The sequence below is a fragment of the Porites lutea genome, chromosome 8 (assembly GCF_958299795.1).
Source record: "Porites lutea chromosome 8, jaPorLute2.1, whole genome shotgun sequence".
Taxonomy (NCBI): domain Eukaryota; kingdom Metazoa; phylum Cnidaria; class Anthozoa; order Scleractinia; family Poritidae; genus Porites; species Porites lutea.
In genome coordinates, this window is record NC_133208.1 from 8,430,141 (window position 1) to 8,456,879 (window position 26,739).

The 26,739-nt window shown below is 37.6% G+C and overlaps 1 protein-coding gene across 1 annotated transcript in view; it reads right to left on the reverse strand.

Annotated features, from left to right (window-relative positions):
• Nucleotides 1-605: 605 nt before the first annotated feature.
• LOC140946908 (uncharacterized) overlaps nt 606-26,739 on the reverse strand; it is a 32,551-nt gene continuing 6,417 nt past the window's right edge. The window contains exons 3-4 of the mRNA XM_073396011.1: nt 22,262-22,495; nt 606-1,330 (exon numbers count right to left, since the gene is read on the reverse strand). Of these exons, the coding sequence (XP_073252112.1) occupies nt 1,017-1,330; nt 22,262-22,490 (543 nt within the window). The 5' untranslated portion in view covers nt 22,491-22,495 and the 3' untranslated portion in view covers nt 606-1,016. The remainder of the gene's footprint in view (nt 1,331-22,261; nt 22,496-26,739) is intronic.

The window sequence follows — 26,739 nt, forward strand, 5'->3', positions numbered from 1 at the left end:
GCCGGTGAGTGAGTAGTTCAAGCGTAGTAGCGGTTTTTATAGCCAAAGCTGGACATGTTTGGGTAACTGACCGTAGGAATAAAAACAAGATAAACTCGCGTCCGTGTGGGCAATGTTTTAATTGGTATTACTGAACCTACATGGCTGCGATTCACAAGAAGCTACAAACCGATGAATAATTAAAACGCTTTTTAACAAACCCAAACAGGAACTTCAGAGAGACTAATGAATGAACCAAGGTCAGCTCTGACACGAAAAACACGATTACGTATATGAAATACTAACATCCGACCATGGCAAGAGAACAATATTCCTAATTAAAATGGCATTAAGTAAATCCGCGAGCTAAGCACTGAACATTCAAGTTGAAGTCTGAAAATCACAAAATAAAAAAAGGAAAATGCCTATATGCGCACCAAATCCAAACTAACCTTGACTCACCTAGTAATAGAAAAACGAAACTTAGAAGAAATACAAATCTTAAAAATAACTATTAAAATACTTCACAGCAGTTGTAAAAGTTTTATTAAATTGCTCTAAGCTGACGTGAGTTCTTTTGTTATAATCTTATAACAGTGCAGGTTCACTTTATCATTGGGGTTCTTAGATGCGTTGATTTCAGTCGAAATTCGCTGTTTCCAGACAGCTGGCTAAAGCTGGGAAAAAATGTGCCTTAGTTTATTAAAATCTAAAAATGGTTAAAGAATTAAACTTATAATGAAATTAAAGCTTAATTACTCCAGTAAAATAGTAATTTATGCAAATCACAAAAATCATTAGCAGTTTTACTTTCCTTGACTAAAAATAAAATAACGTAAAAAAAAAACTTAAAAAGGTAAGCAAGAACTATATTCCTGTCTCGTGTTTAACAAATTAAGATCAAGAAAATAAGAAAGAAAGATTTTCTACGTTGTCGAGAAATATACATTGGGAAGTACATTTTTTTGAAGGTAGTAAGTATGTTAATATAGCTGCATGATTTTTGGCCGTGAATAATGAAATGGTTCTTTTTATATTTATTGAGTAGGGTCAAGATAAAATACCTCCACCTCATCAGGTGAGAAGTAATAAGTCCCGGCCAGGATTGTGTACTTGTCCTGCACTGCAGCAGGAGCAGGGTAGGCCCAGAGGAGGAGTGCGTATGAGTAGCTGTTACTGCTGGCATTATTAGCAATGAAGATGTCAATACCAAAGCATGGACCATACCCTGGCCACCTGTAAATTGCCTTGTCTGGCCTCCTCACCTCACTCACAAAGGGATTCAGTTCTTCTTTATTGCTAATTGAAAAAATAAACGCCTTGCGAGTGGAGCCATACCAACCACTGGACTCTAACAAACCAACAAAACGTAAGTATTAACTTTTGAGTAAACACTGTGGTGTTGTTACTCTGCAGTGTATTTTCCTTAGTTTGAATTCATTTATTTATTTTTATTTTTATTCTTGACTTTAAATGAATTATCATAAACTAAAACAAAACAAATTTAATAAGAACCATGAGTGAAATGGAATCACACATTTTTTTCAACTTTCCTTTTTTTTCTTATTTTCCTCCCTTTGTTTATTGTATTGCTATTCCTTATAGTTAGTTATGAAAATGGACATAGTCTTTAAAGACAGATATACAGAGATGATGTATGATATACGCCAATGATAATGCATTTCTTATTTGCATTGACATGTGATGTAACTAACCGTTCAGATCTTTTCCTTAGGGATAAGGGAACCAGTAAGGGATAATTGAGAAAATAATTTTGGAGATAATTGAATTGTTCTAGGGAGTAATGAAAGTTCATCATGGTTCTACATTAATTATGATCTGCACTTATTTTTCTCCCCTTTACTTTTATTGGTTATAGGATCGCAAGCTGGATAATAAGGTGGGAATATCTTTGCCGCCAACAAAAACCCATTTTACTATATTCGCAAAACCCACGAGACAACGGCTGCATGGTTATTGTGTTTTTGTTAGCACTCGAGAAGAGTCTTTGTGAAATCGCCGTGACTTACACGCGTAAAAAGTCGCCTCTGGAAACGGATTAATCGAGCCTTTGCAATGCCATAACGATCACAATGACTATTGCATCTTTTCAGCTACAGTTATACCCTCTCTCACTGCGTGAAATAAGTAGTTTAGTGGAATTTATAGGGCCACGATACTCCATGGCACTTAGCAAATCGTATATCGACACGCGAGGTGTCATGAAACGCGGCGTTTCATAGAGTGTCATGTCCCCGATACTTCTGTCGTGAAAATCAGGAGAAATCGTGGCCCGGACACGTCTTCTGCGGTATCAAGAAATATACGAGCTCTGCTTCTTAACAATATCAGAAACTAAACTATGTCGACTTTGGACAGTGAGGTAAAATGGCATGAAAATTGAAATTTACGAAAAATTAAACTTTACCTAATAAATACACAATTAACTCATTTTAATACGCAAACTTTCCAAGGTACGCCGAGATTGGTAAAGAATGAAGGTAGCGCACGGTTACAACAACTTTACGCTCATTTACGCGAAATATGAAAGTTGAGTAACTGTAAGGTTTCTCGTACATTGCCACCCTGGTAGCAGGGATCTGTTTTCTTCGTTGTTTTTAGCATGACCGAAGTAGTTTTTACGCCGCTAACAATAAGAGTCGTTGGCTTGTTGTTTTTGGAGATCGTGTAATTCTATTCGGGTGACTGGAAGGAATTGTTTATATAAATAGCCTATCACTTACTCTTAAAAAATAATACAGTGTCTTAATTGTCACAATCAGTTAAACGAAAACAGAATCAAAACAGAGAGAACATGCATGATACTCTCTTTTCTCACTTTTATACGATGAAGGACAGACTGCATTCTCGAAAAACTATGGCAACTTAATTTCAACGGAGTATTGACTAACTTTCTACAAATACTACATTGTTTTTTCAACTGCCTTTATCGCTTCCCGGTCATCGCTTCTGTTAGGAGAAGAAAAATGAAGAAAACCTGGGGGTTGTCCGTGTAAGAGGGGAGCCTGTGTAACTCCATGATCTCGTTTAGCCACTTGTGATCAACGGAAAGTCACAGACCTTCTTAACATTCCCTCAAGCCATGCGTAAGTTCCGTTTACCTCGATGGCAATCCTGTATGACCATTTTGTCAATCATTATTGTTATTACTAATATTATTATCATTGTCATTATCAATATTGTCATTATCAGTCTCACTATAATCATTATCATTATTTAAAATCCTGCGTATAGTCTTACTTACTCTCTGAAAAATAACCGATGGTGACTTCAGAAATATCGATTGTGTTGTCAGTTTTGTGCACTTCACATGTAAAGGTCACAGTGTAAGCCCTTGTGTTCTGTGGGAAGGTGCGTTTTGTGCTCAAGGTGCTGCTGGAAATGCTTACAACCTGAATCCCCTTTTCTTCCAGAAGCTGACTTCTCGTTTTCCAACATGTCCTTTCTTTGTTACAGTAACCGATGTCTCCGTCGGCTCCTTTTACTCTCCAATACATTTCAAAGTATTTGCTTGGGTCTCTTTTGATTGCATGACAATCCACTGTCTGAATATCACCTCTAATGGAATGCTCTTGCCGTGTTATTGCAGAACCTGAAAAATATGTCATAGAAATGATGTACTGATACTAACTTTAAAGAGTCTCTAAGGTTTTTTTTTTTTTTTCAATTCACTTTAGAATTTTAACATTAAAATTGATTATTCTTTACTGATGAGATATTAAACAGTCGGATCCCACCCTGAGATGAAAAGGAACAAAAAATAAAATAAATAAATAAATAAAAATGCGGACATAGCAAAATGTAAAAAAGACTGTTTGAAAAGTGTGCATGTAAGGTATTTATGCCAACGCCATTAAATGAGGGTCTCAATCGGGGTGGTGGCTTTTACGGTGGCGGATGATTTTAACAACTTTTTTGCATCAGTCGGAAAATCTACAAATTCTAAAATTGAATCTTTGGCTGAAGAGCACAACTTCGTTCTTCATGAAAACGCTTTTACTCCTAAATGTTTTCCTACTAGTGAGCAATTTACATTTAATTATGTTGATTGTAAACAAATCGCGGACGTCATAAACGCAATGCCTTCTAATAAGGCTCCTGGGATTGACAAGGTGCCAACTCGAGTCCTTAAGGACAACTTGTTGATCACACTGCCTTTTATTACGTCAATCATCAATGCTTCTCTTATAGCTTCAATATTCCCAGAGGTCTGGAAAACTGCCGAAATTACACCTATTCCCAACCAAGGTAACCATGAACTTCCTTACAATAACAGACCGATTTCCCTGCTACCTGCCTTGTCAAAGGTTTGCGAGAGAGTGGCTTATAATCAGTTTGTCACCAATTTGACAACTAAGGAAAGGCTTACCACAAAACAAAGCGGCAACAAAAAATGGTTCTATATTGAGACATCTTTAATTCACACAACTGATACATTTCTCAAAGGAATTGATGATAAGAAATTGACTACCTGCGTGCTTTTAGATATGAGTAAAGCCCTCGACAACGTTGACCACCAAATATTGTTACGTAAAATACAAAGCGTCGGCGCCTCAACTAGCGCGCTAAAATGGTTTAACAGCTACCTTACAAATAGATATCAAGTTGTACGAATTAATAGTTCCGTTTCTGATCCACTTCCAGTTGAATGTGGCGTTCTTCAAGGCGGTATCCTAGGCGCCCTATTATTTAGCATATACGTAAATGATCTATCAGAAGTTCCAAGGCATTGCTCTACAGAATGTTCTGTAGACGATACAAAACTGTTTGTTTCTTTTAATTTACACGACTTGCAAAGGATTGTCCAAGAAATGAGTGAAGATCTCTTGCAGGTGCGCAACTGTTGCTTCGGAAATCGGCTACTACTAAATCCAGAAAAGACAAAATTAATTGTTTTCAGGAGCCGACAGATGACCTCTAAGCTCCAGCTTTCACTTGTCTTTGTTGGGAAAGGACATTTCCCCAGTGCAATCAGCGAGAGATCGTGGCGTGATTTTGGATTCGAACTTAACATTTGATAACCATATAACGACCTCAGTGTCGGAATGTATCGCACGTCTAGCGCAAATTAACCGTGTCAAACATTGGTTAGACAAAAATACGTTGTTAACCGAAACACATGCCTTAGTCTTCAGCAAAATGTACTACTGTTCGAATGTTTGGGCAAATACCACAAATAAGAATGTTAGAAAATTGCAGGCCGTTCAAAACTCTGCTTGCCGAATCGTCAGCGGTGCGAAAAAATATGATCGTGTAACACCCCTCTTAAAAAGCCTGTCTTGGTTGCCTGTTAAGGACCAACTGTACTATCGCCAAGCTATTATGGCTTTCAAATGCATGACCGGTCAAGCCCCTGAATATCTTACATCCCAATTTATTACCCGTGAGCAAGTTAGCGAACGAACAACTCGGAGTAGCCAAAAGCTAAACATCCCTCTTTACAGAACTGCCTCCGGACAGAAAACCTTTTATTACAGGACTGTTAAACTTTGGAACAATTTGGAATCTTTTCTTAAGTTAAGCCCATCTGTTGAAATTTTTAAGCGTTCCTTAACCCTATTCAGACTGGGGGCGGGGGGGGGGGCTTTTCGAACCCCCCCTCCGGCAAAATCGTGATAACTCCTACACCGAAAGAGCTATGACGTTCCAATTTTCTGACTTTTCCTAAATTTATCTAGGAACATTTTGGTATAATTACCATGTCCATGTGATTAATCATGTTGCCATGGCAACCAGTTTCTGACACATAGGTTTTGAAAAATTTAAAAAAAATTATTTTTTTTGTTTTAAGATCGCGTTTTTACACTTATAGTGCTTTTTTTGTTAAAATGGTCTTTACTTGGGACTAGTTTTTGAATTACATCAAAATGTTTCAACGTCGAATATTTGGGGGGAGGGGTGGGGTAAAATTTGTCACTTTTTTGCTTTGACAAATATGCTGCTCTATTTTCCAAATAACACTTCCAAAGTCATTTGTTTGGGTAATAAACATTAATTTGATACTTCTTTTATACATTCTGAGCTTTTTCCCCTTTGAAAGTTGCTTGAAATTATAATTTTAACAAAAAAACGGAAATCCAAGATGGCGGATCCAAGATGGCGGACAACCATTTCAAATTTTAAATTTTATTGCTTCCTATTGCTTTTTCTCGCTGTACAAGTGTTTCCTTGTTACTAGTTAATAAGAAAGGATAACAAAGAGATGACTTTACCAATATTATTGATATTTTACGTATCTAAGTGGAAAAATAATAAGAAACATTGAAAAATCGGAATATGACGTCACTGTGACGTCATCATTGGGCGTGGCAAGTCAAAACTGGGTGTGGGGCTTCTTTGTACGGAGATGATAATTATGTGTAAATTTCATGACCCTAGCATTATTGGTTCCAGAGATACAGAGGGGGGGTCTGAGGAGCCCCCCCCAGCCACAGATTGACCAAAAAAGCCCAGTCTGAATAGGGTTAAGGAGCCAGCTTTTAAATAATTTTGTAAATACTTCTTAGTTAAGTTTAAAACATTGTAATTAGTAATAAGCTAACATTGTAATTAGTATTAGATTAAGTGTTGTAATTAGTTATTATAAATAATGTAATACAATCATTGTTCCTGAAAAGCTCCTTTAGGGAGGTAACAATAAAGTATGTATGTATGTATGTACGGTTATCGGCTAAAATTTTGACTCTTTTACGGCCATCGGTTAATTTCTTTTCAGTTACGGTTAACGAAAAAGTTAAAAATTAACTTCTTTTGTTTCAAAAAGTTAAATATTAATTAACCCGTATTTATTTGTATCTTTAAATCAAAATAAAGGTCTTCGGATCATCTCGGGATGAAATAAGCTATTCTTTTCAAACATTTTAACATTTGATAGATCATACTTTTTATAAAGTATTCCACTTGTAATGTTATCTTACACATGAAATGTCAATAGTTAATTTAAAAATAAACTTTGTGAAAAACCAAAAGCAGACAAGCAAACGCCCAACTCAAGGCCGGGGCGCGACATTCATTATTATCATTCAGGGATAAGGGAACCAGTAAGGGATAATTGAGAAAATAATTTTGGAGATAATTGAATTGTTCTAGGGAGTAATGAAAGTTCATCATGGTTCTACATTAATTATGATCTGCACTTATTTTTCTCCCCTTTACTTTTATTGGTTATAGGATCGCAAGCTGGATAATAAGGTGGGAATATCTTTGCCGCCAACAAAAACCCATTTTACTATATTCGCAAAACCCACGAGACAACGGCTGCATGGTTATTGTGTTTTTGTTAGCACTCGAGAAGAGTCTTTGTGAAATCGCCGTGACTTACACGCGTAAAAAGTCGCCTCTGGAAACGGATTAATCGAGCCTTTGCAATGCCATAACGATCACAATGATTATTGCATCTTTTCAGCTACAGTTATACCCTCTCTCACTGCGTCAAATAAGTAGTTTAGTGGAATTTATAGGGCCACGATACTCCATGGCACTTAGCAAATCGTATATCGACACGCGAGGTGTCATGAAACGCGGCGTTTCATAGAGTGTCATGTCCCCGATACTTCTGTCGTGAAAATCAGGAGAAATCGTGGCCCGGACACGTCTTCTGCGGTATCAAGAAATATACGAGCTCTGCTTCTTAACAATATCAGAAACTAAACTATGTCGACTTTGGACAGTGAGGTAAAATGGCATGAAAATTGAAATTTACGAAAAATTAAACTTTACCTAATAAATACACAATTAACTCATTTTAATACGCAAACTTTCCAAGGTACGCCGAGATTGGTAAAGAATGAAGGTAGCGCACGGTTACAACAACTTTACGCTCATTTACGCGAAATATGAAAGTTGAGTAACTGTAAGGTTTCTCGTACATTGCCACCCTGGTAGCAGGGATCTGTTTTCTTCGTTGTTTTTAGCATGACCGAAGTAGTTTTTACGCCGCTAACAATAAGAGTCGTTGGCTTGTTGTTTTTGGAGATCGTGTAATTCTATTCGGGTGACTGGAAGGAATTGTTTATATAAATAGCCTATCACTTACTCTTAAAAAATAATACAGTGTCTTAATTGTCACAATCAGTTAAACGAAAACAGAATCAAAACAGAGAGAACATGCATGATACTCTCTTTTCTCACTTTTATACGATGAAGGACAGACTGCATTCTCGAAAAACTATGGCAACTTAATTTCAACGGAGTATTGACTAACTTTCTACAAATACTACATTGTTTTTTCAACTGCCTTTATCGCTTCCCGGTCATCGCTTCTGTTAGGAGAAGAAAAATGAAGAAAACCTGGGGGTTGTCCGTGTAAGAGGGGAGCCTGTGTAACTCCATGATCTCGTTTAGCCACTTGTGATCAACGGAAAGTCACAGACCTTCTTAACATTCCCTCAAGCCATGCGTAAGTTCCGTTTACCTCGATGGCAATCCTGTATGACCATTTTGTCAATCATTATTGTTATTACTAATATTATTATCATTGTCATTATCAATATTGTCATTATCAGTCTCACTATAATCATTATCATTATTTAAAATCCTGCGTATAGTCTTACTTACTCTCTGAAAAATAACCGATGGTGACTTCAGAAATATCGATTGTGTTGTCAGTTTTGTGCACTTCACATGTAAAGGTCACAGTGTAAGCCCTTGTGTTCTGTGGGAAGGTGCGTTTTGTGCTCAAGGTGCTGCTGGAAATGCTTACAACCTGAATCCCCTTTTCTTCCAGAAGCTGACTTCTCGTTTTCCAACATGTCCTTTCTTTGTTACAGTAACCGATGTCTCCGTCGGCTCCTTTTACTCTCCAATACATTTCAAAGTATTTGCTTGGGTCTCTTTTGATTGCATGACAATCCACTGTCTGAATATCACCTCTAATGGAATGCTCTTGCCGTGTTATTGCAGAACCTGAAAAATATGTCATAGAAATGATGTACTGATACTAACTTTAAAGAGTCTCTAAGGTTTTTTTTTTTTTTTCAATTCACTTTAGAATTTTAACATTAAAATTGATTATTCTTTACTGATGAGATATTAAACAGTCGGATCCCACCCTGAGATGAAAAGGAACAAAAAATAAAATAAATAAATAAATAAAAATGCGGACATAGCAAAATGTAAAAAAGACTGTTTGAAAAGTGTACATGTAAGGTATTTATGCCAACGCCATTAAATGAGGGTCTCAATCGGGGTGGTGGCTTTTACGGTGGCGGATGATTTTAACAACTTTTTTGCATCAGTCGGAAAATCTACAAATTCTAAAATTGAATCTTTGGCTGAAGAGCACAACTTCGTTCTTCATGAAAACGCTTTTACTCCTAAATGTTTTCCTACTAGTGAGCAATTTACATTTAATTATGTTGATTGTAAACAAATCGCGGACGTCATAAACGCAATGCCTTCTAATAAGGCTCCTGGGATTGACAAGGTGCCAACTCGAGTCCTTAAGGACAACTTGTTGATCACACTGCCTTTTATTACGTCAATCATCAATGCTTCTCTTATAGCTTCAATATTCCCAGAGGTCTGGAAAACTGCCGAAATTACACCTATTCCCAACCAAGGTAACCATGAACTTCCTTACAATAACAGACCGATTTCCCTGCTACCTGCCTTGTCAAAGGTTTGCGAGAGAGTGGCTTATAATCAGTTTGTCACCAATTTGACAACTAAGGAAAGGCTTACCACAAAACAAAGCGGCAACAAAAAATGGTTCTATATTGAGACATCTTTAATTCACACAACTGATACATTTCTCAAAGGAATTGATGATAAGAAATTGACTACCTGCGTGCTTTTAGATATGAGTAAAGCCCTCGACAACGTTGACCACCAAATATTGTTACGTAAAATACAAAGCGTCGGCGCCTCAACCAGCGCGCTAAAATGGTTTAACAGCTACCTTACAAATAGATATCAAGTTGTACGAATTAATAGTTCCGTTTCTGATCCACTTCCAGTTGAATGTGGCGTTCTTCAAGGCGGTATCCTAGGCGCCCTATTATTTAGCATATACGTAAATGATCTATCAGAAGTTCCAAGGCATTGCTCTACAGAATGTTCTGTAGACGATACAAAACTGTTTGTTTCTTTTAATTTACACGACTTGCAAAGGATTGTCCAAGAAATGAGTGAAGATCTCTTGCAGGTGCGCAACTGTTGCTTCGGAAATCGGCTACTACTAAATCCAGAAAAGACAAAATTAATTGTTTTCAGGAGCCGACAGATGACCTCTAAGCTCCAGCTTTCACTTGTCTTTGTTGGGAAAGGACATTTCCCCAGTGCAATCAGCGAGAGATCGTGGCGTGATTTTGGATTCGAACTTAACATTTGATAACCATATAACGACCTCAGTGTCGGAATGTATCGCACGTCTAGCGCAAATTAACCGTGTCAAACATTGGTTAGACAAAAATACGTTGTTAACCGAAACACATGCCTTAGTCTTCAGCAAAATGTACTACTGTTCGAATGTTTGGGCAAATACCACAAATAAGAATGTTAGAAAATTGCAGGCCGTTCAAAACTCTGCTTGCCGAATCGTCAGCGGTGCGAAAAAATATGATCGTGTAACACCCCTCTTAAAAAGCCTGTCTTGGTTGCCTGTTAAGGACCAACTGTACTATCGCCAAGCTATTATGGCTTTCAAATGCATGACCGGTCAAGCCCCTGAATATCTTACATCCCAATTTATTACCCGTGAGCAAGTTAGCGAACGAACAACTCGGAGTAGCCAAAAGCTAAACATCCCTCTTTACAGAACTGCCTCCGGACAGAAAACCTTTTATTACAGGACTGTTAAACTTTGGAACAATTTGGAATCTTTTCTTAAGTTAAGCCCATCTGTTGAAATTTTTAAGCGTTCCTTAACCCTATTCAGACTGGGGGCGGGGGGGGGGGCTTTTCGAACCCCCCCTCCGGCAAAATCGTGATAACTCCTACACCGAAAGAGCTATGACGTTCCAATTTTCTGACTTTTCCTAAATTTATCTAGGAACATTTTGGTATAATTACCATGTCCATGTGATTAATCATGTTGCCATGGCAACCAGTTTCTGACACATAGGTTTTGAAAAATTTAAAAAAAATTATTTTTTTTGTTTTAAGATCGCGTTTTTACACTTATAGTGCTTTTTTTGTTAAAATGGTCTTTACTTGGGACTAGTTTTTGAATTACATCAAAATGTTTCAACGTCGAATATTTGGGGGGAGGGGTGGGGTAAAATTTGTCACTTTTTTGCTTTGACAAATATGCTGCTCTATTTTCCAAATAACACTTCCAAAGTCATTTGTTTGGGTAATAAACATTAATTTGATACTTCTTTTATACATTCTGAGCTTTTTCCCCTTTGAAAGTTGCTTGAAATTATAATTTTAACAAAAAAACGGAAATCCAAGATGGCGGATCCAAGATGGCGGACAACCATTTCAAATTTTAAATTTTATTGCTTCCTATTGCTTTTTCTCGCTGTACAAGTGTTTCCTTGTTACTAGTTAATAAGAAAGGATAACAAAGAGATGACTTTACCAATATTATTGATATTTTACGTATCTAAGTGGAAAAATAATAAGAAACATTGAAAAATCGGAATATGACGTCACTGTGACGTCATCATTGGGCGTGGCAAGTCAAAACTGGGTGTGGGGCTTCTTTGTACGGAGATGATAATTGTGTGTAAATTTCATGACCCTAGCATTATTGGTTCCAGAGATACAGAGGGGGGGTCTGAGGAGCCCCCCCCAGCCACAGATTGACCAAAAAAGCCCAGTCTGAATAGGGTTAAGGAGCCAGCTTTTAAATAATTTTGTAAATACTTCTTAGTTAAGTTTAAAACATTGTAATTAGTAATAAGCTAACATTGTAATTAGTATTAGATTAAGTGTTGTAATTAGTTATTATAAATAATGTAATACAATCATTGTTCCTGAAAAGCTCCTTTAGGGAGGTAACAATAAAGTATGTATGTATGTATGTACGGTTATCGGCTAAAATTTTGACTCTTTTACGGCCATCGGTTAATTTCTTTTCAGTTACGGTTAACGAAAAAGTTAAAAATTAACTTCTTTTGTTTCAAAAAGTTAAATATTAATTAACCCGTATTTATTTGTATCTTTAAATCAAAATAAAGGTCTTCGGATCATCTCGGGATGAAATAAGCTATTCTTTTCAAACATTTTAACATTTGATAGATCATACTTTTTATAAAGTATTCCACTTGTAATGTTATCTTACACATGAAATGTCAATAGTTAATTTAAAAATAAACTTTGTGAAAAACCGAAAGCAGACAAGCAAACGCCCAACTCAAGGCCGGGGCGCGACATTCATTATAACAGAAATGGCCGTTTTCACACTAGAGAAGGATTATTCGTGTGAGACGGGTTATCCGTTTGATGATTCGCGTCAGATAGCTAATAAATCTTAATTTGAAAATGGAATAGTTTGAATTTTGAATGAACAATCCGCCTGACTTTTGAAGACGGGATTATCCGCTCCAGATAGCCTGTGTACAGCCGCCCCCTCCCCCCAAAAAAAAATCGGAGAAGGGGTGTCTTTGGGGAGGACGCGACTGTGCACAGGCTAGTCTCAGACGGATGAACATTGGTCTTCCAACTTACATCACTAAGATTAGACCTGTTTTGGAATATGCCTCGCCTGTCTGGGGAGGGCTGCCCATTTACCTCGAAGAAGATCTACAGAGAGTGCAGAATAGATGTCTAAATGTCATTGGTCTCCCTAGGGATACTGTTGAGTCACTTGTAACTAGGCGTCAGAATTTGACGAGGAAAGAATTTAAACGTATCCTAGAATCTGAAGCACATCCTTGTAAACGTTTTTTAGAAAAGCCAGTGGATCATGGCCATAATCTAAGATCTTGTAAGACTAACCCAGCGCACCTCAGAATACCTGTATCACGCACTGTTAGGCACAAACAATCATTTATTTCTAGAGGTGCTAATCTTAACTTAATTTGATGTGTATATATAATATGTAGTGTTTTGAATTTTTATTGTAATATTACCGTAATTCTTATCGCCAAAGGTAATCAATAAAGGTTATTATTATTATTATGATCCATTTCTAGCTCTAGTGTGAAAACGGCCAATAACAAAATTCCCGTGTCCAGTGTTTTTAATGATATCGAAGGACTGTAAGGAACGACTGTCTGCCGTTGCCTTGTCCGTAGGCGGCATTATTCCGTGCAGCTAATGCGTTTCGGGTCACGTGGTCCGAGCGAGTTCTCCACCGATGCCTTGACCGAGATTGCGTGGGAAGACGCCTTACAAGGACTAGGTATAATGTCTACCGTAGCGTCAGAGAAAAACAAGGAAATGTTGTTTATCGGCAACGTGTTTTACAAACAGTGACATATCTGTGGGTGTTGTTTCACTAGTGTTTCGAGGGCACAACCTCCGGAAAATTGCAAATATTAATCCCCAGCAAGAAGCCACACTTTCGCTATGGAAAAAATTAGTTCCCCGTGAAAGCAACGGAAATGGAGACTAGGTCTTGGTTAACACCTAAAAGGCGCTTGGCGTAACGTGCGTACGGAGTCACACTAGCCGGGAAATAAAAAACGCAACCGATAATAAAGTGAGTTTAGCACCTTCCTTAAAAGTAGCAAATCTAGGAAACAATTTCTTTTACGGTTAACTCTTTTTTACCATATTTACGGCTAACGGTTAAAATTTTTCAATTTTTACGGCTATCGACTAAATTTTTGGCCGTTTTACGCCTATCGGTTAACCCCATTGAGACCCTCATGTAAGTTCGAATGAAGCCTGGAAATGAAACAATGCAGCAAAGCATCTGGTCAGCGGGTATTCACTTTGCACATGCTCTTTTAGGTTCCGATTTGGCGTCCATTATCGATCGTTTCGATCAGGCCAACTTGTTTGTAGCCTGAAATTCATCCGATTGTCGTTTTCTCCTGTCAACAAACGACTCGAAGTAATCGGATGAAATTCAGGCTAACTTTTTTGACTTCCTTCGGAAGTTTGAAGTCTATAATTATGCTTCTCGATAGCATCACAGGACATCTAAGGATTGTAACAAATTATCATCGAACATTCAACCTTCAGAATATCGATCTATCTTGAGAGATAACCTTTGCGATACGGGAGACTCAGTTGAGCAGAGTGAAATAGAATTTGAACAACGAAGTATACTATTAAGGACTGGACTGTATTACTACTAAAGCGCTCCAAGACTCAGGATTTTGCTGGAAAATTAGATAGCAAGAACAGGTAAGCTGCCCTGTTTTCGAACTATTTAAATCATTTTAAATTTTCAATGAGTTGAATGTTTTATAAAAGGAGCTGTGACACGAAATTTATCAAAATTTAAACAGATGAAACCGCCACTATATTGACTGAAACATAAAAATAACTACTCACAACAGTTGAAGAAGGTACAAACAAGACAGCAAACACAAAAGGAGGCACAGATAGACAAACTTGAAGAAGATTAAAATGGTTTGCATTTGCTGGTTTGCATTTGATGTCACGGCAGCAATATTGGTGATGTGTTAGGGTTAAGAACAAAAGCATTTCTCTCCTCTGGGAACTAAACCCTATTTTCATGTAATTTCTTCCAGAAAAGATCCTATTGTAATAACCACCAACATGACTGCCTTGTCACCTGGTTAAAAGCCAAGAATAGAGGTTTTTGAAAACTTGTTGGCCTAAATTTCATTCTTTTTGCCTGTAACTTTTGATAAAAATGTAATGCTTGGGAACAAATTTGTTTACATGAAACAGTGATGTTGTTATTTGCAAGTAATATTTCTTCCCTTACACAAGGTTCTACTGAGAATAAGAACTTGTAATTGGCCTTGTTTACATCTAAAACTTTGCTTGTCCAAGCAAGATGGTGTCTTAGTGGGACATATGTCCTTTCAAGAGACAAAAAATGTTCGCAGCCCCGTACAGTGTTTTCAAGAAAATTAGGACAAACACAGAATACACAGTCATACACTGCAAGCTCAGTCTACAGATTAATTAGTTATCTGCTAGCAGATAGACCTTTCACGCAATCCTGTAAACAAAGGCACCAACTCGAGACTTGGGTGGACACAATACAGTGATTTGTATGAAATTGTCCACCCAAGCCTTGTCCTCATTTCTTTATGTTTGCAGTGGAGTGCAATGCGGGAAAGGTCTATCAGTGACTAATCTGTAGGTTGCATGCACACAGGGGGGTGGGGGGAAGTTACATCCCATACATTCTCTTAAATGAAATGGAAATGATGTTCTCACAACTTGCATAGTGATCATCGAGGGTTTTTCCAGCAGTTTTGTGTACTGATGAGGCACATTACATTATAAAACAAAGGTATAATGTGAACGGTTTTGACAGGAACAAAATCATGGCGGTTGAAGGCAGGATTGTTTCTCACTATGACATTTCGTATATTTTGGTAAATTGCAACTTTACTGATTTTATGTCACTTTTCAGACATAGCATATGTTCTGCTTTTCTTTTTTTTCCTTTGTAGAGTTTGGAATATGCAACATATATATGTAGCCTGTGAACAGGTTTTCTGGGAAAGGGGAAAAAAGTTGGGAGGAGAGCGAAGGGAAAGGGGGAGAGCCTTTAGACAAACCTTTGAGGCTGCCATTCCACCCTCTGGTCTATTAATTGCTGATCTTCTGTCAGCAAGATTGTAAATGTAATCAATTTTGCATGTAAAAAGGGGATTGGTAGGCAACACATGACTTTTACCTGGTTCCAATAAGTTCTTTCTCCGGTGGTGGATAAGCTCTGGGCTGGGTTGTTCGAAGCTGGGTTAAGATAACCCAGGTGAGTGCAAATTTTGAACACAGATATGAGAGCTTAAGAGCGACGGTCAGGAAAAATCGACCAAAATCTTTATTTCGTGGCAAGAGTTGAAAAATCAATTTCTTTCATTTTTTGTTCATAGATAGCTGTTAGGTAGATAAGAAACCTAATGTAGATTGTTCCTGCCAAAAGCCTTTTATTTGTCAGAAAAATTAGAAGATAGGTTTTCGATATCGGAGTCTCAGACTGCCTTAATTTTTAACCTGAAATTGCATCAACTTTCCTCACGTTCGCAAACGAAGCCGCATGGAGAAATGTGGACACTTTCAATGAACAGAAAAATTCTTCTTCTTCCACTAAAAGATACTTTCAGGGCAATAGCGAAGCTCGTCGTACTGAAATAATTAAAAAAATGAGGGACAGGTTTTCAGGATGACAAAAACTTAAGTTCGTTACTCATTTTCGACAGCAATATTTAACATGTGGTATAACTCCAAATTCTCTTCATGCTATTTAAATCACACATTTAGACATTCATTTAAAACAAACCTGGGAATTGGCTTGGGTTATTAAAGGAAATCTCTGTAAGACACCATCAAAGTTCAGGAATTTTGATTGTAGGCCGGCGGTAATTGTGTAAACACTTCCAATTTGGAAATGCACAAAAGTAGATATTTACAGCCTAAAGACTCATTTTTTGTACTTCCTGTGGGTTTTCCCATTGTAAAGTTGCTTTTTTCAACCAAAGAGTGGGGTAAAAAGGTGAAACTGGGTCAGTTTTAGCCACTTTGAAACACTGAACTCTACCAGCCGGCGACTCTGCATGACAATCTGTTCCGTGCAAATTTCGGGTAGAAAATACGGCCATTTTGAGACTCAGACCGCGAAAACTGATATTCTTACTTTTCTCGAAAATAAAAGGCTTTTTGCGAGAACAACTTACATCAGATTACTTATCTACCTAAAAGCTATTTATGGACAAAAAAATGAAGGAAATCGGTTTTTCAGCTCTTGCCACTCGATGGTCGATATTTCCTGACCGTTGCTCTTAAACAGCCAATTCCGTTGAGTTCTCTTTGCCTACAATTTGATGATTGGATGTGCTAAAAAAATAGAGAAAATTATCTGAGAGAGTGCTTTTGATAAAAAGAAAAAGAAACACGGGTTAAAATTTAACCCCGGTTTAGCGCTAACCAGCATTCAAACAACTGGGCCCTGGAGCGTAAGTTTTGACTGAGCAAAATTCTTGATTTTCCCACTCATTCAAAACTGAGAGATCATGGCAAGCATACTGATTTTTTGAGGTAATATTTTTGTCATTGTTTCTGGTCGGTGTGATTTGCCCTCTGATGCAAGAACATTTTTATTTAGCTCTTTGGAAATGTAAAGCTCTTCATTGCGGCTAAATACATGCAAGCTTATCAGTGAAGTGTCAGAAGATGCCATGTTAAAGATCAGAAGATCTGTTTACAAGTGAATGTGATTATTTAAATCACGTGCTACAGTGTACTTGCAAACTAAAAAGACAATGTTAATAAAACTTATCAACAGTCAGTGTTCTCACCAATAGGAGCTTGCATCAGAATCTGATACACAGTGGGTGCCGCGAAATAGCAGCCTCACAGAGTTGTGTACAGGCTCTCCCCCTTTCCCTTTCTCATGATTGTTTCAACTCTCCCCAAACAGAGGGCCTGTTCACAGGCTATGCAACATAATACATGTATTATAGCTACGTATAGCTGAAACAACCACCGAAGAGTTAAGATATCGAGAAGTGTTTTGCTGCAAACCTAAGGAAAGTTAAGGCTGCTTTAATTTAAAGAGTTTTTAGCAATAGATGTAGTTTGTTTATTGGGCTAATTTGAATTTTGACTTTCAATTAAGGTGTTTACTGATTCCAATAAACAAAGTGAAATTAAGACGGAATCCACCAGCAAAATGATTAATTTTAATTCTCAGTGGGCAAAAACCTTGTACCAAAATAATTTAAAGAATATTACATTCTTTTATACATTTTTCAAGGCCTAAAGAGGTACTTAGTCATCTGTAAGAACACAAGACTATAAGACTATTTCTCGTGAGAGCCCGAGAAAATGAAATTGTGAAAACACAGGTAAAATTCTGAAAATTTCATGGTGTTATTACACATGACTTATTACATCTTTAGCCCTTGAAAAATGTAACAAAGAATGCAATATGCTTCAAATTATCCTGGTACCTGGTTTTTGTCCACTGAAAATTAAAATTACTCAATTTCCTGGTGGATTCAATCTGAAATGTTATCACTGAGGTGTGAATTTGTTTAATCAGACATGTACACAATGTAAGCTCATATTATAAAGCTCTCTTGAATAGATTTAGTTCCAATAAATCTGGCACCTTCTCGAGTAATTTTTATCAGTATCACAACTTCTATAATATTCTCTTCCCCCAGAAAAATACCTATAAACTTGATTGATTCGATCAATAGTTCAGTACACATTGTTATTGGTTAAGAATTTACACAATTGCAGTGAGCCTCACTTGGATTTTGCAATTTCAATACCAAAGGACAAATAGGATATGTGAGAAAAACAAAGAGGCATGAGATTTTTTTTTTTCAGTTATTGAATATAGAGAATATAGAGCTTTGCTGGTTCACTTTTCACCTCTGAACTATTTACTTTGTGAAAAATTATCCACTGCCCACCACACAAGGTGACTGCTTTGCAAGTTGTGAAAATGTTGTTTCTCAGTCCGTATGGGGTACGATCCCCGCCAAAATTCATGGTTTGAATTTTCAATTCATCATTTAAATTTCTAACCTTGGTACTTGAATTTTACAGCTGAATTCAAAATTTTTCACTCCTCCTTTAGATTTCGCTTTTAACCTCAACTCTTCTATTTGACCTTGCTCGCTGTGTATTTTCAACTCGCTTCATCAAATTACATAGTAGAACCATGCAATTTTCAACTTGACACTGTGAATGAAACTATACAGCGGACAAATTTTCCTACATTGTTACTCTTTATAAGCTTGAGTGCCTGAGCCATGTATAGTTTTGTTCACAGCGTAGAGTTGAAATAGCTGTAAGTATGATCTGAAGGTAGTTTATCTACAGTGTATGTGTAACCTGCTTTTAATTATTACCCTTATTTTGTTTACAATGTAGTTGTTGACAATAATAATGTTATTGAGGACAATCATCTGTCTTTTTCCTTCAATTCCCAATTTATTTTTGTGTGTGCTTCACGGCAGGTATGTCAATGCCAGAAATTTCAAATCCATTAAATTTATTGTGTGGCAACAAGCTACCTTAAGCTTCAAGGACACTTGGAAGATCCTTGCTGATCTCAGCAAGACTGTTCTTTGAAGTGCGGTGCTAACTCTATCCCAGCATTACTTATGTTTTTTTCAGTTAAACCTCCAGTTTCTTCAGAATAGTACCCAGTGCTCCAAAACAAAAAGGGCAACTTTTACCCCCTTCATCTTCCACAAGTAGTATCTTCATGCCAGATGAAGATACCAAGTCTTGTTGACTATACTTGTTGTTGATCGTCTTGTTCTGTTGGTTCGCACACGATGTCAAGGCGATTGTGACCCAATTTCCTGTTTGTTTTTTATATACAAAAATCCGAAAGAAATTTGAAATTTTCATTATCCTTAACATCACAATATTATTATTACAGGTATTATTATTATTGTTTTGTTGATGATGTTATTATAAGCAAGGGAAGTAAACAGGTTCTTACACATGTACACATCAGATAAACTACCTTGGCCACTATTTCGGGCACTAATTTGTGGTTATTGCTCACTTTTTTCAATGACTGTGTTTTGCAGATTTTAGTAAAACAGATGAAGGTGCAAACAGAGGGTTAAGGAGACCCTGCAGCAGCTAGATGCCTGCTCTTTGATTAATTCGTCCAAACCCCAGAGTTCAGGGAGATCCATCTACAAGCCAACCACCCTTCAGTTCACCTGCATGACCATTGTCTTTGATTAGCAGGGAGCTTGTTGCCACACCAGTACATCCATCTCCACTGCAGCCTCGCTCCCCACATTCTCCTTTACTTTAAGGAGTGGCAGTGATGATGAACATAGGATGGAGATTAGATGGATTGGTATCTAATTGTTGGCATTGTTTGATTAAGTGCCCTTGTTCGACCTTTAGCAATGTCATGTTTAAGTAAATGCCAAGATCTCATTGGTTCCTAAGGATCAACTCATAGTACCTTCAACCTTATTGGCTCTTGCAACAAACATCCGAACATACAAAGATAAAGCCACAAAGATACATACGTTCACACCACTGACATATGAGCCAAAAAATGGTCCGTTAGCTGAACTTTACCCTAGAGTATCATGAAAGCGAATTAATAAAGACTTTTTCGGCGTTTGTTTACACACGCACTTTTCTTCGCGTGTGACTGACAAGTAATTTACGAAAAGGCCTTCTGATAGCGCAGGGTATGTGTTGCCTTTAAATTCTTAGTTTGTGTTTTTTTCCTTGAATTGGGTCTCATTTTGTAGGTTTGCGCCTTAAGAGCGTGTCTCCGTAAAAAAAAACTGATATCTTATTTAAGAGCGTGTCTCCGTAAAAACCGACCAGTGATTTCGGATCAAAAAATTAATTTTCCTTATATTCTGGGATATTAAAGTCTTTATACATAATTGGTTACAAAAATGCATTTTGTTTGACCGAAAGTGCGAAATATAATTCTTTACGAATTTTTGAATTTTCGGCCGGTTGGCACCGGCGCCATAGCCTTTGAAACTGCAAAAATCGCCTACATTGCCGGCGCTACAGAAAACAAACAACTCGATCAAGAAGCCCGATTTTCTTTTTAATATACGGATACACCACTCTAGATGTCCTAGCCATATCACAGTTCAGACTTATTTATTCATTTTAACGGAAAGAATCTTTTTCCTGGCACGTGTTATCAGCCTGCCATCAAAACACGAAAATAGCTCAACTTTGAGGGCAGTTTAAAAAAGTGAGGCACCTGTCTGAACTTTGCTATCTGTATTAATACAAACTAGAAATGATAGTAAAACGTAAAAAGGAATAAAATTTTTGTGCTTTTTACGTTTTCGAACGTGACCGCCATTTGAATTTCCAGAAATTTTGAAGACCTGATAATTAACGAACACTTGCCTTGTCGCTTTGCTCTTGAAAGTCCAACTTCACCTGGTGGCTTGATGGATCTCACCTTAGTTCTTTTTCATTTTAAGGTTATTTCTTAATCATCTGAAACTATATTGGCCGTTGATTCCGTGTTTATACTTGTTTTGTTGCAATGTTATCTGGTTTGTAAAATGGTCGTATCCGCGAGCATGATTGTTTTGTGACACCCTACCACGAGGTCTTTGCTAAAAATAGTTTTTCTTTAAGATCGACTCCTCAAGATATGGCAGTAAAATTTCTTGGGCAAATGAAACTAATTAACTAAACTAAAAAAAAAAAAACTAACTAGGTTTTCTACTGCACTACTTTGCGTTTTCACTTGCTTTTGAGGAGCAGGGATTGGTACAGTTGGTTATTGCGCGGCCTTGTATGGGAGAAGTCTAAAGGCCGATCCCCAAATGTGACCTCCAATACCTTTTTCGACTTCTCTCCTAGCTGTAAATACCAATAGTAAGGAGCATTAATGGGGGTTTAGAAGGGTGGGTGTAGGGCTCAGGTTTGGTGCGAAGATAGTCATGTCTCTTCCGAGGTACGGACTTAGGTTTTTACCTTTCAGTTGAAAAAAAAACTACTCATCAAGTCATAGTAAATGTCATAGTATTCTTAATGCTGACTAGGAGCCCATAACCTGTGCCGACTGCTGAGGTGTCTAAGAAACTATACATCCAATTTTACATAAAGAGAAGGTCGAGAGAATAACTCTTGAACGTTTTCCTTATACCTTTAAAAGGAATTGTTCCATTACGTGTTTGATTTTCCCGTTTATTTATTAGCCTGCGTAGTTTTGGTCTGACGTGCAGTACAAGCTTATGGGCTGTGAAACCACGAGGAGATTGGGGCGGGAGCAATGCTCGTTCGCGCGAGCTTCGCACGACAAGACCGCCAGGCTAGTTTATTTTATAAAGTAGTTCTGGATTTTTGCTTTATGTAAAATGTGCACGGAAGGTTTTTACAAACTATTTATTTTTTCTGCATCCAGATTTCTAGTATTCTTGAAAGTCAATTTAATATTAATAGACATTCCGCTTTTAGTAGAGAAGATGAACGTGACTCAGGAAACAACGCGGAAATTTGACAATTTTACTTGATAAAATCAATTTTTATTCTAAAAGTATTTTTTGAGACTTCGAATCCTACTAGGGAATAAGACTGTTTTGAGTTTATTTTGCCAATCAACCCGTCATAATCAGTGAAAGTCGCGATTGTGTTGGTCCGAAAAAATACTTCTATGCTATGAGTCGATATGAGTCAAGACCAGGGGTCTTGGCTCCAGACCAGACCAGATACTCAACTGAGCAAGCAATATTCTTACCCCAAGGAATGTCCGTGTAACCTCCAAAAACGTATTTACCATTTTTTATTATGGTAACTGTGTCTCTTTTTCCATCGCAGCGTCTGTGAAACTGTGTATCGACATCCCAGCCGTGCAATGTAGCCCGCCAGCACAGTAGCCATTGGGAATTGTACCCAACCGCAGGCTCCAGAAATTTTCCCAGATGGGACAAATACGAAGAATCTGTTTTCAATATATTTGAGTCCATGAACGCTAAAAATAACAGGAAAGTAAAATATAAGCTTCAACGATTGCAAAAAGAAGTGGTTTCTAGTGTCTTTTATAAATGTTCTGTTGCTGCTGTAACTATCTGATGTCTTAAGATGGAACAAGAAGGTCTGACTAAAAACTTCTTATCGGTCTTACCGTCAGCTTCTTTCCTTAACCCAGAGACCGCAAAGCTCCATTGAGGGGAGGGAGTGCTTGGGGTGCTTTTTTACTTAGTCACGTGAATCGTTTGTACTGGCAACCTCTAAGTTTAAAGACATACTATCGCGGTGTTCAGCCACCGAAATGAGACCGGTATTAAAAGCTACTGCATAATAAATACTAATTTTAACACAAAATCAAACGTACAAACAGCGATGGCCCAAAATACCGGGCAGATTGATTTTAGACAAGGCTGCACCGTTAATTTGCACTCTTAAACTCGAAGGGCAAAAACGCTTTTGAACTTGGAATGCAACTAACAATGTTGTGCAACAAGTTAAAAGAACATTTTGCCCGTATTACTTGACCTTAGAGATCATGTCAAATCTTCATGTGCTTTTATCAAATTGAAACCAAAGGACTTCAACAAACCTTTCTGGTTTGATTTTTTTCTTCTCTAAAATAGCTATCAACGAAAAAGGGGAAATAAACGCGATACCAATGATGACAGTAATGAACATGATTCCACCATTTGATAGACCCCAATTACACCGCGGCGATTTTTATCAGAGGAATCTACTATTTCAATGTACATTATATTTACCGGTGCAATTAGCGCCGAAATATTCTGGCCTCCTGCAGATACATAGGAAGGATCCTTTGGTGTTATGGCATTTGAAGCTGTTGTGACAGTTGTGTTTTTCTGTAGCACACTCGTTAACGTCTGAAAAACAGGAGATGCTACTATTTAGCTTGTCTTTTTTTCTATATATAGTGTGCGACCACAAAAGGACTACTGAGAAACAGTTTTCTCTACGACTCCGATGATTACAGACGGAATTGATTCTAATCTGAGTCCTATTACCACTACTAAATGCTAGCGCTGTTCTAATTATGATAATAACGGTGTAATGGGATACAGTGCCCGGGGGCAGTACCCGTCATTATACATAAGTAATGGTACAATAATCACTCCATCGCGAACGCTCTTCGACGTTTTTTTGGTTTTTGTTGTTGTTATTTATATTTTTCTTCTAGCGGCATGAAACTCTTACAAGATCTTGTGTTTTAGTTTCATAAAATCTGAAAGTATCACAAATTTTGTTACAGTTACGATTAAATGTTACTTATTTTTATACAAATCGGACTCCAGCTATGTGGTCTCCTGACTCCACTCAGACCTATTTCCATTATTAACAATGTAAGTATTATAACTATCATTAAAATTACTATTATTATTATTATTGTTATTATTATTATAATCATTTCTTGCTTTGTACACTGGCTGATCTCATACCGATTTACCTGCTAAGGGAGCGAGTCATAATCCCTGACCAAAGGCCCCTTGGATTTCACCTCCTTACTCTAGAACTCTAATACTTCCCTTAAAATCCTTGCTGCTCCAAGTAGTGTAGTTTTTTAGATTAATGAAATACTAATTCTAATGTCTAACTTTTCCAGCCACTTATCCAAGTTCTTTGTCACACTTCCCAATGATCATACAACAATCGGTATCTCCTGCACAGTTCTCATGTTCCATATCCTTGCAATTTCTATTTTAGGCTCCTGATATTTTATAACCTTCTCATTCTCCTTTCAACAATTCTCTTATCCCCTGCTACAGCAATATCGACGAAAGGCGCACTCTCTCTCCTGTTTGTTTACAACCACATGATCATGTCTATTGTAACATTGATGACATGATCACATTGGGTGTTCATTATCCCACAGTAGTTTAACTTCATCGTTTTTACTCACACTGTCAGACACGTGTTCGTACCACTTGTCCTTCTTTCCCAGATGATATTTCTCACATAACTTCCAACGAACTACTTTTGCAATATTGTCATGTCTCTGTTTATATTCCCTTTGGGCTAACTTTTCAGTTGCACTCACAGACAATATGGTTTACACTCTCGCCTTCTCGCCACATTACCTACATAAGGGGGATTCACGCGGTATTGTCGACATGGTATCAGTTACATGGTTGGTCCTGAGAGCCTGTTCCTTGCCTGCACAAATAAGTGCTTCTGTTTTGATCTTCGAGTCTGCTTTTCGTAACCACCTCCAAGTTTTCTTTCGTGTGTTGTTCCGGGTATTTCTCATAAAATTGACCATGCAGCTTTTTTTCCTTCCAACTGTCGAGTTTCAGCTCATTGTTCCAAGATGTCTTCAATCAACTTAACTGACAATTTCATCACTTTCAATATACCTTACCCCTCACCCCTTGCAGTAAAACCTCCCAAGAATTCTTCACACACCACCCAAAACTGTTTTACTCACCTCTCACACACTCCTCACAGATTATTAGTCGGCCCGACCTCCATCCTCCCTTGATACATACAACCTATCAACATCTCTTTTTGAATTGAAAGCACCATTCATTGTCAACACCAATCTAGTCATTTTATCCAATGTTTTCAGTTCTTCCTTTGCCCATCTTACCTGCTCCATACTCGATCAGCACTGACAGCTGCGCAAGTGTTAATTGCTATAACCTTATTCTTTCAATTCAATGTTGATTTCAACATTAGTTTCAGCCTTCTTTTTTACTCTTTCAGTGAATTTTTTTTTCATCTCCTTTTCGTTTATTACATCCGCCTCAATAACCCCCAAATATTTATACCTTCTTTCACCGCTTTCTCCCATTATCCGCCCATACAAAAGTTATACCCTCAAACCTTACTTTCTTTTCCTTTGTCATTACCAACACAGTAGTGATAGAGGGATGAAATTAAGCGCCGTTGATGTCGAGTAAGTGTCTAGTAAGGTTGAGGTAAATCATTGATATGCATAAGGGCCGAGTACTTGACGTCACCCATTGTTTTAACCTAGGAAAAAAGTGGGTTCCTTCATACTGATAAATGTCTTCCTCCACATCTAATGAGCGTCTCTCTTATACAATAGGAACAATAGGCTGGCATAGAATTGCCCGGTCTCTTTTAACCCTGATGATTGGCTCATGCAGAAATTATCAGGTGTTCAAAATGAAAGCGCTCAGTTGTTGAACACGCTATCATTACAGAGTGTAACTGAAAAATCTTTAATCATTTCTTTAAATTAACGTGACTAAACACAGGATATAAACAAAACTCAAGCACAAAATTCAGGTATTCTATCTCAAGGAGACGACTAACTCTCAGCGCTTAGTGAGCTTATGGCCTTGTCATTTTCACACGCCGTTAGTCAGTTAATTAAGCGAGTTAACACGCCGACATTTGCATACAAATTGGCTCAGCTATACAGTAAAAACCCCAAGAGAGAACCTTGACATATTATTATAAAAACAACAACGAAAAAAAAAACAGTTAATAACTTAACAACAGAAATGTGGTAGTGGTGGAGGAGGCCGAGGAAAGCAATAGAAATGTGGTTTCACGGCTTGCCAAACCTATATAAACGCGCAACATTCTACCTTTTTCTCAGTCTACATTCTGCTCCTGAGAAGTTGACATGAGTTGGTTCTGTCCCGTTTGCGAAAAATCGTTTAGTAGAAAGAGTAACATGTAAAGGCATGCGATGTCTAAACACCGCAATGCTGGTCTCACCCCATTTCAAATAGTTCCGATGTCTTTACAGAAATATCAGCGGCTTCGCTTTGAGCATCCTTTCACCTCCAAAACTTCTGGAATGACCAAGTCCGGAAAAGCGGCCTGGGTTCTATCTCTATTACATCAAGCTTCAGAGGCAATTTACCTTCCCCCAGAGAGGATCGTTTGGTGTTATTCACAATGGCAGCCTGCGTATACAGAGATGCTAGTCGCCATGCCACACATTGAATTTATCAAGGGAATTCCTACGGCTTTGGAGCAGGATTTCTATTTTGATGTGAACAAACGGAATTTGATCGTGTTTGACGATCAGATGACTTATTTGGTGCTATTCAAGAATCCACGAGACAAATTGCAAATCTTGACTCTGGCAAAGCAAATGTATCACGGGAAAACTGATTTCTTTTTAAATCAGTACAAGGAGGCTGTATAATGATTAATCTAAAAACTACTACCCAAGATAATTGCCCACTGCGAACAAACTTCCTGTCCAGTGAATAAGGCTTTAACCAAGCAGGGTATCAAGAAAATATACCT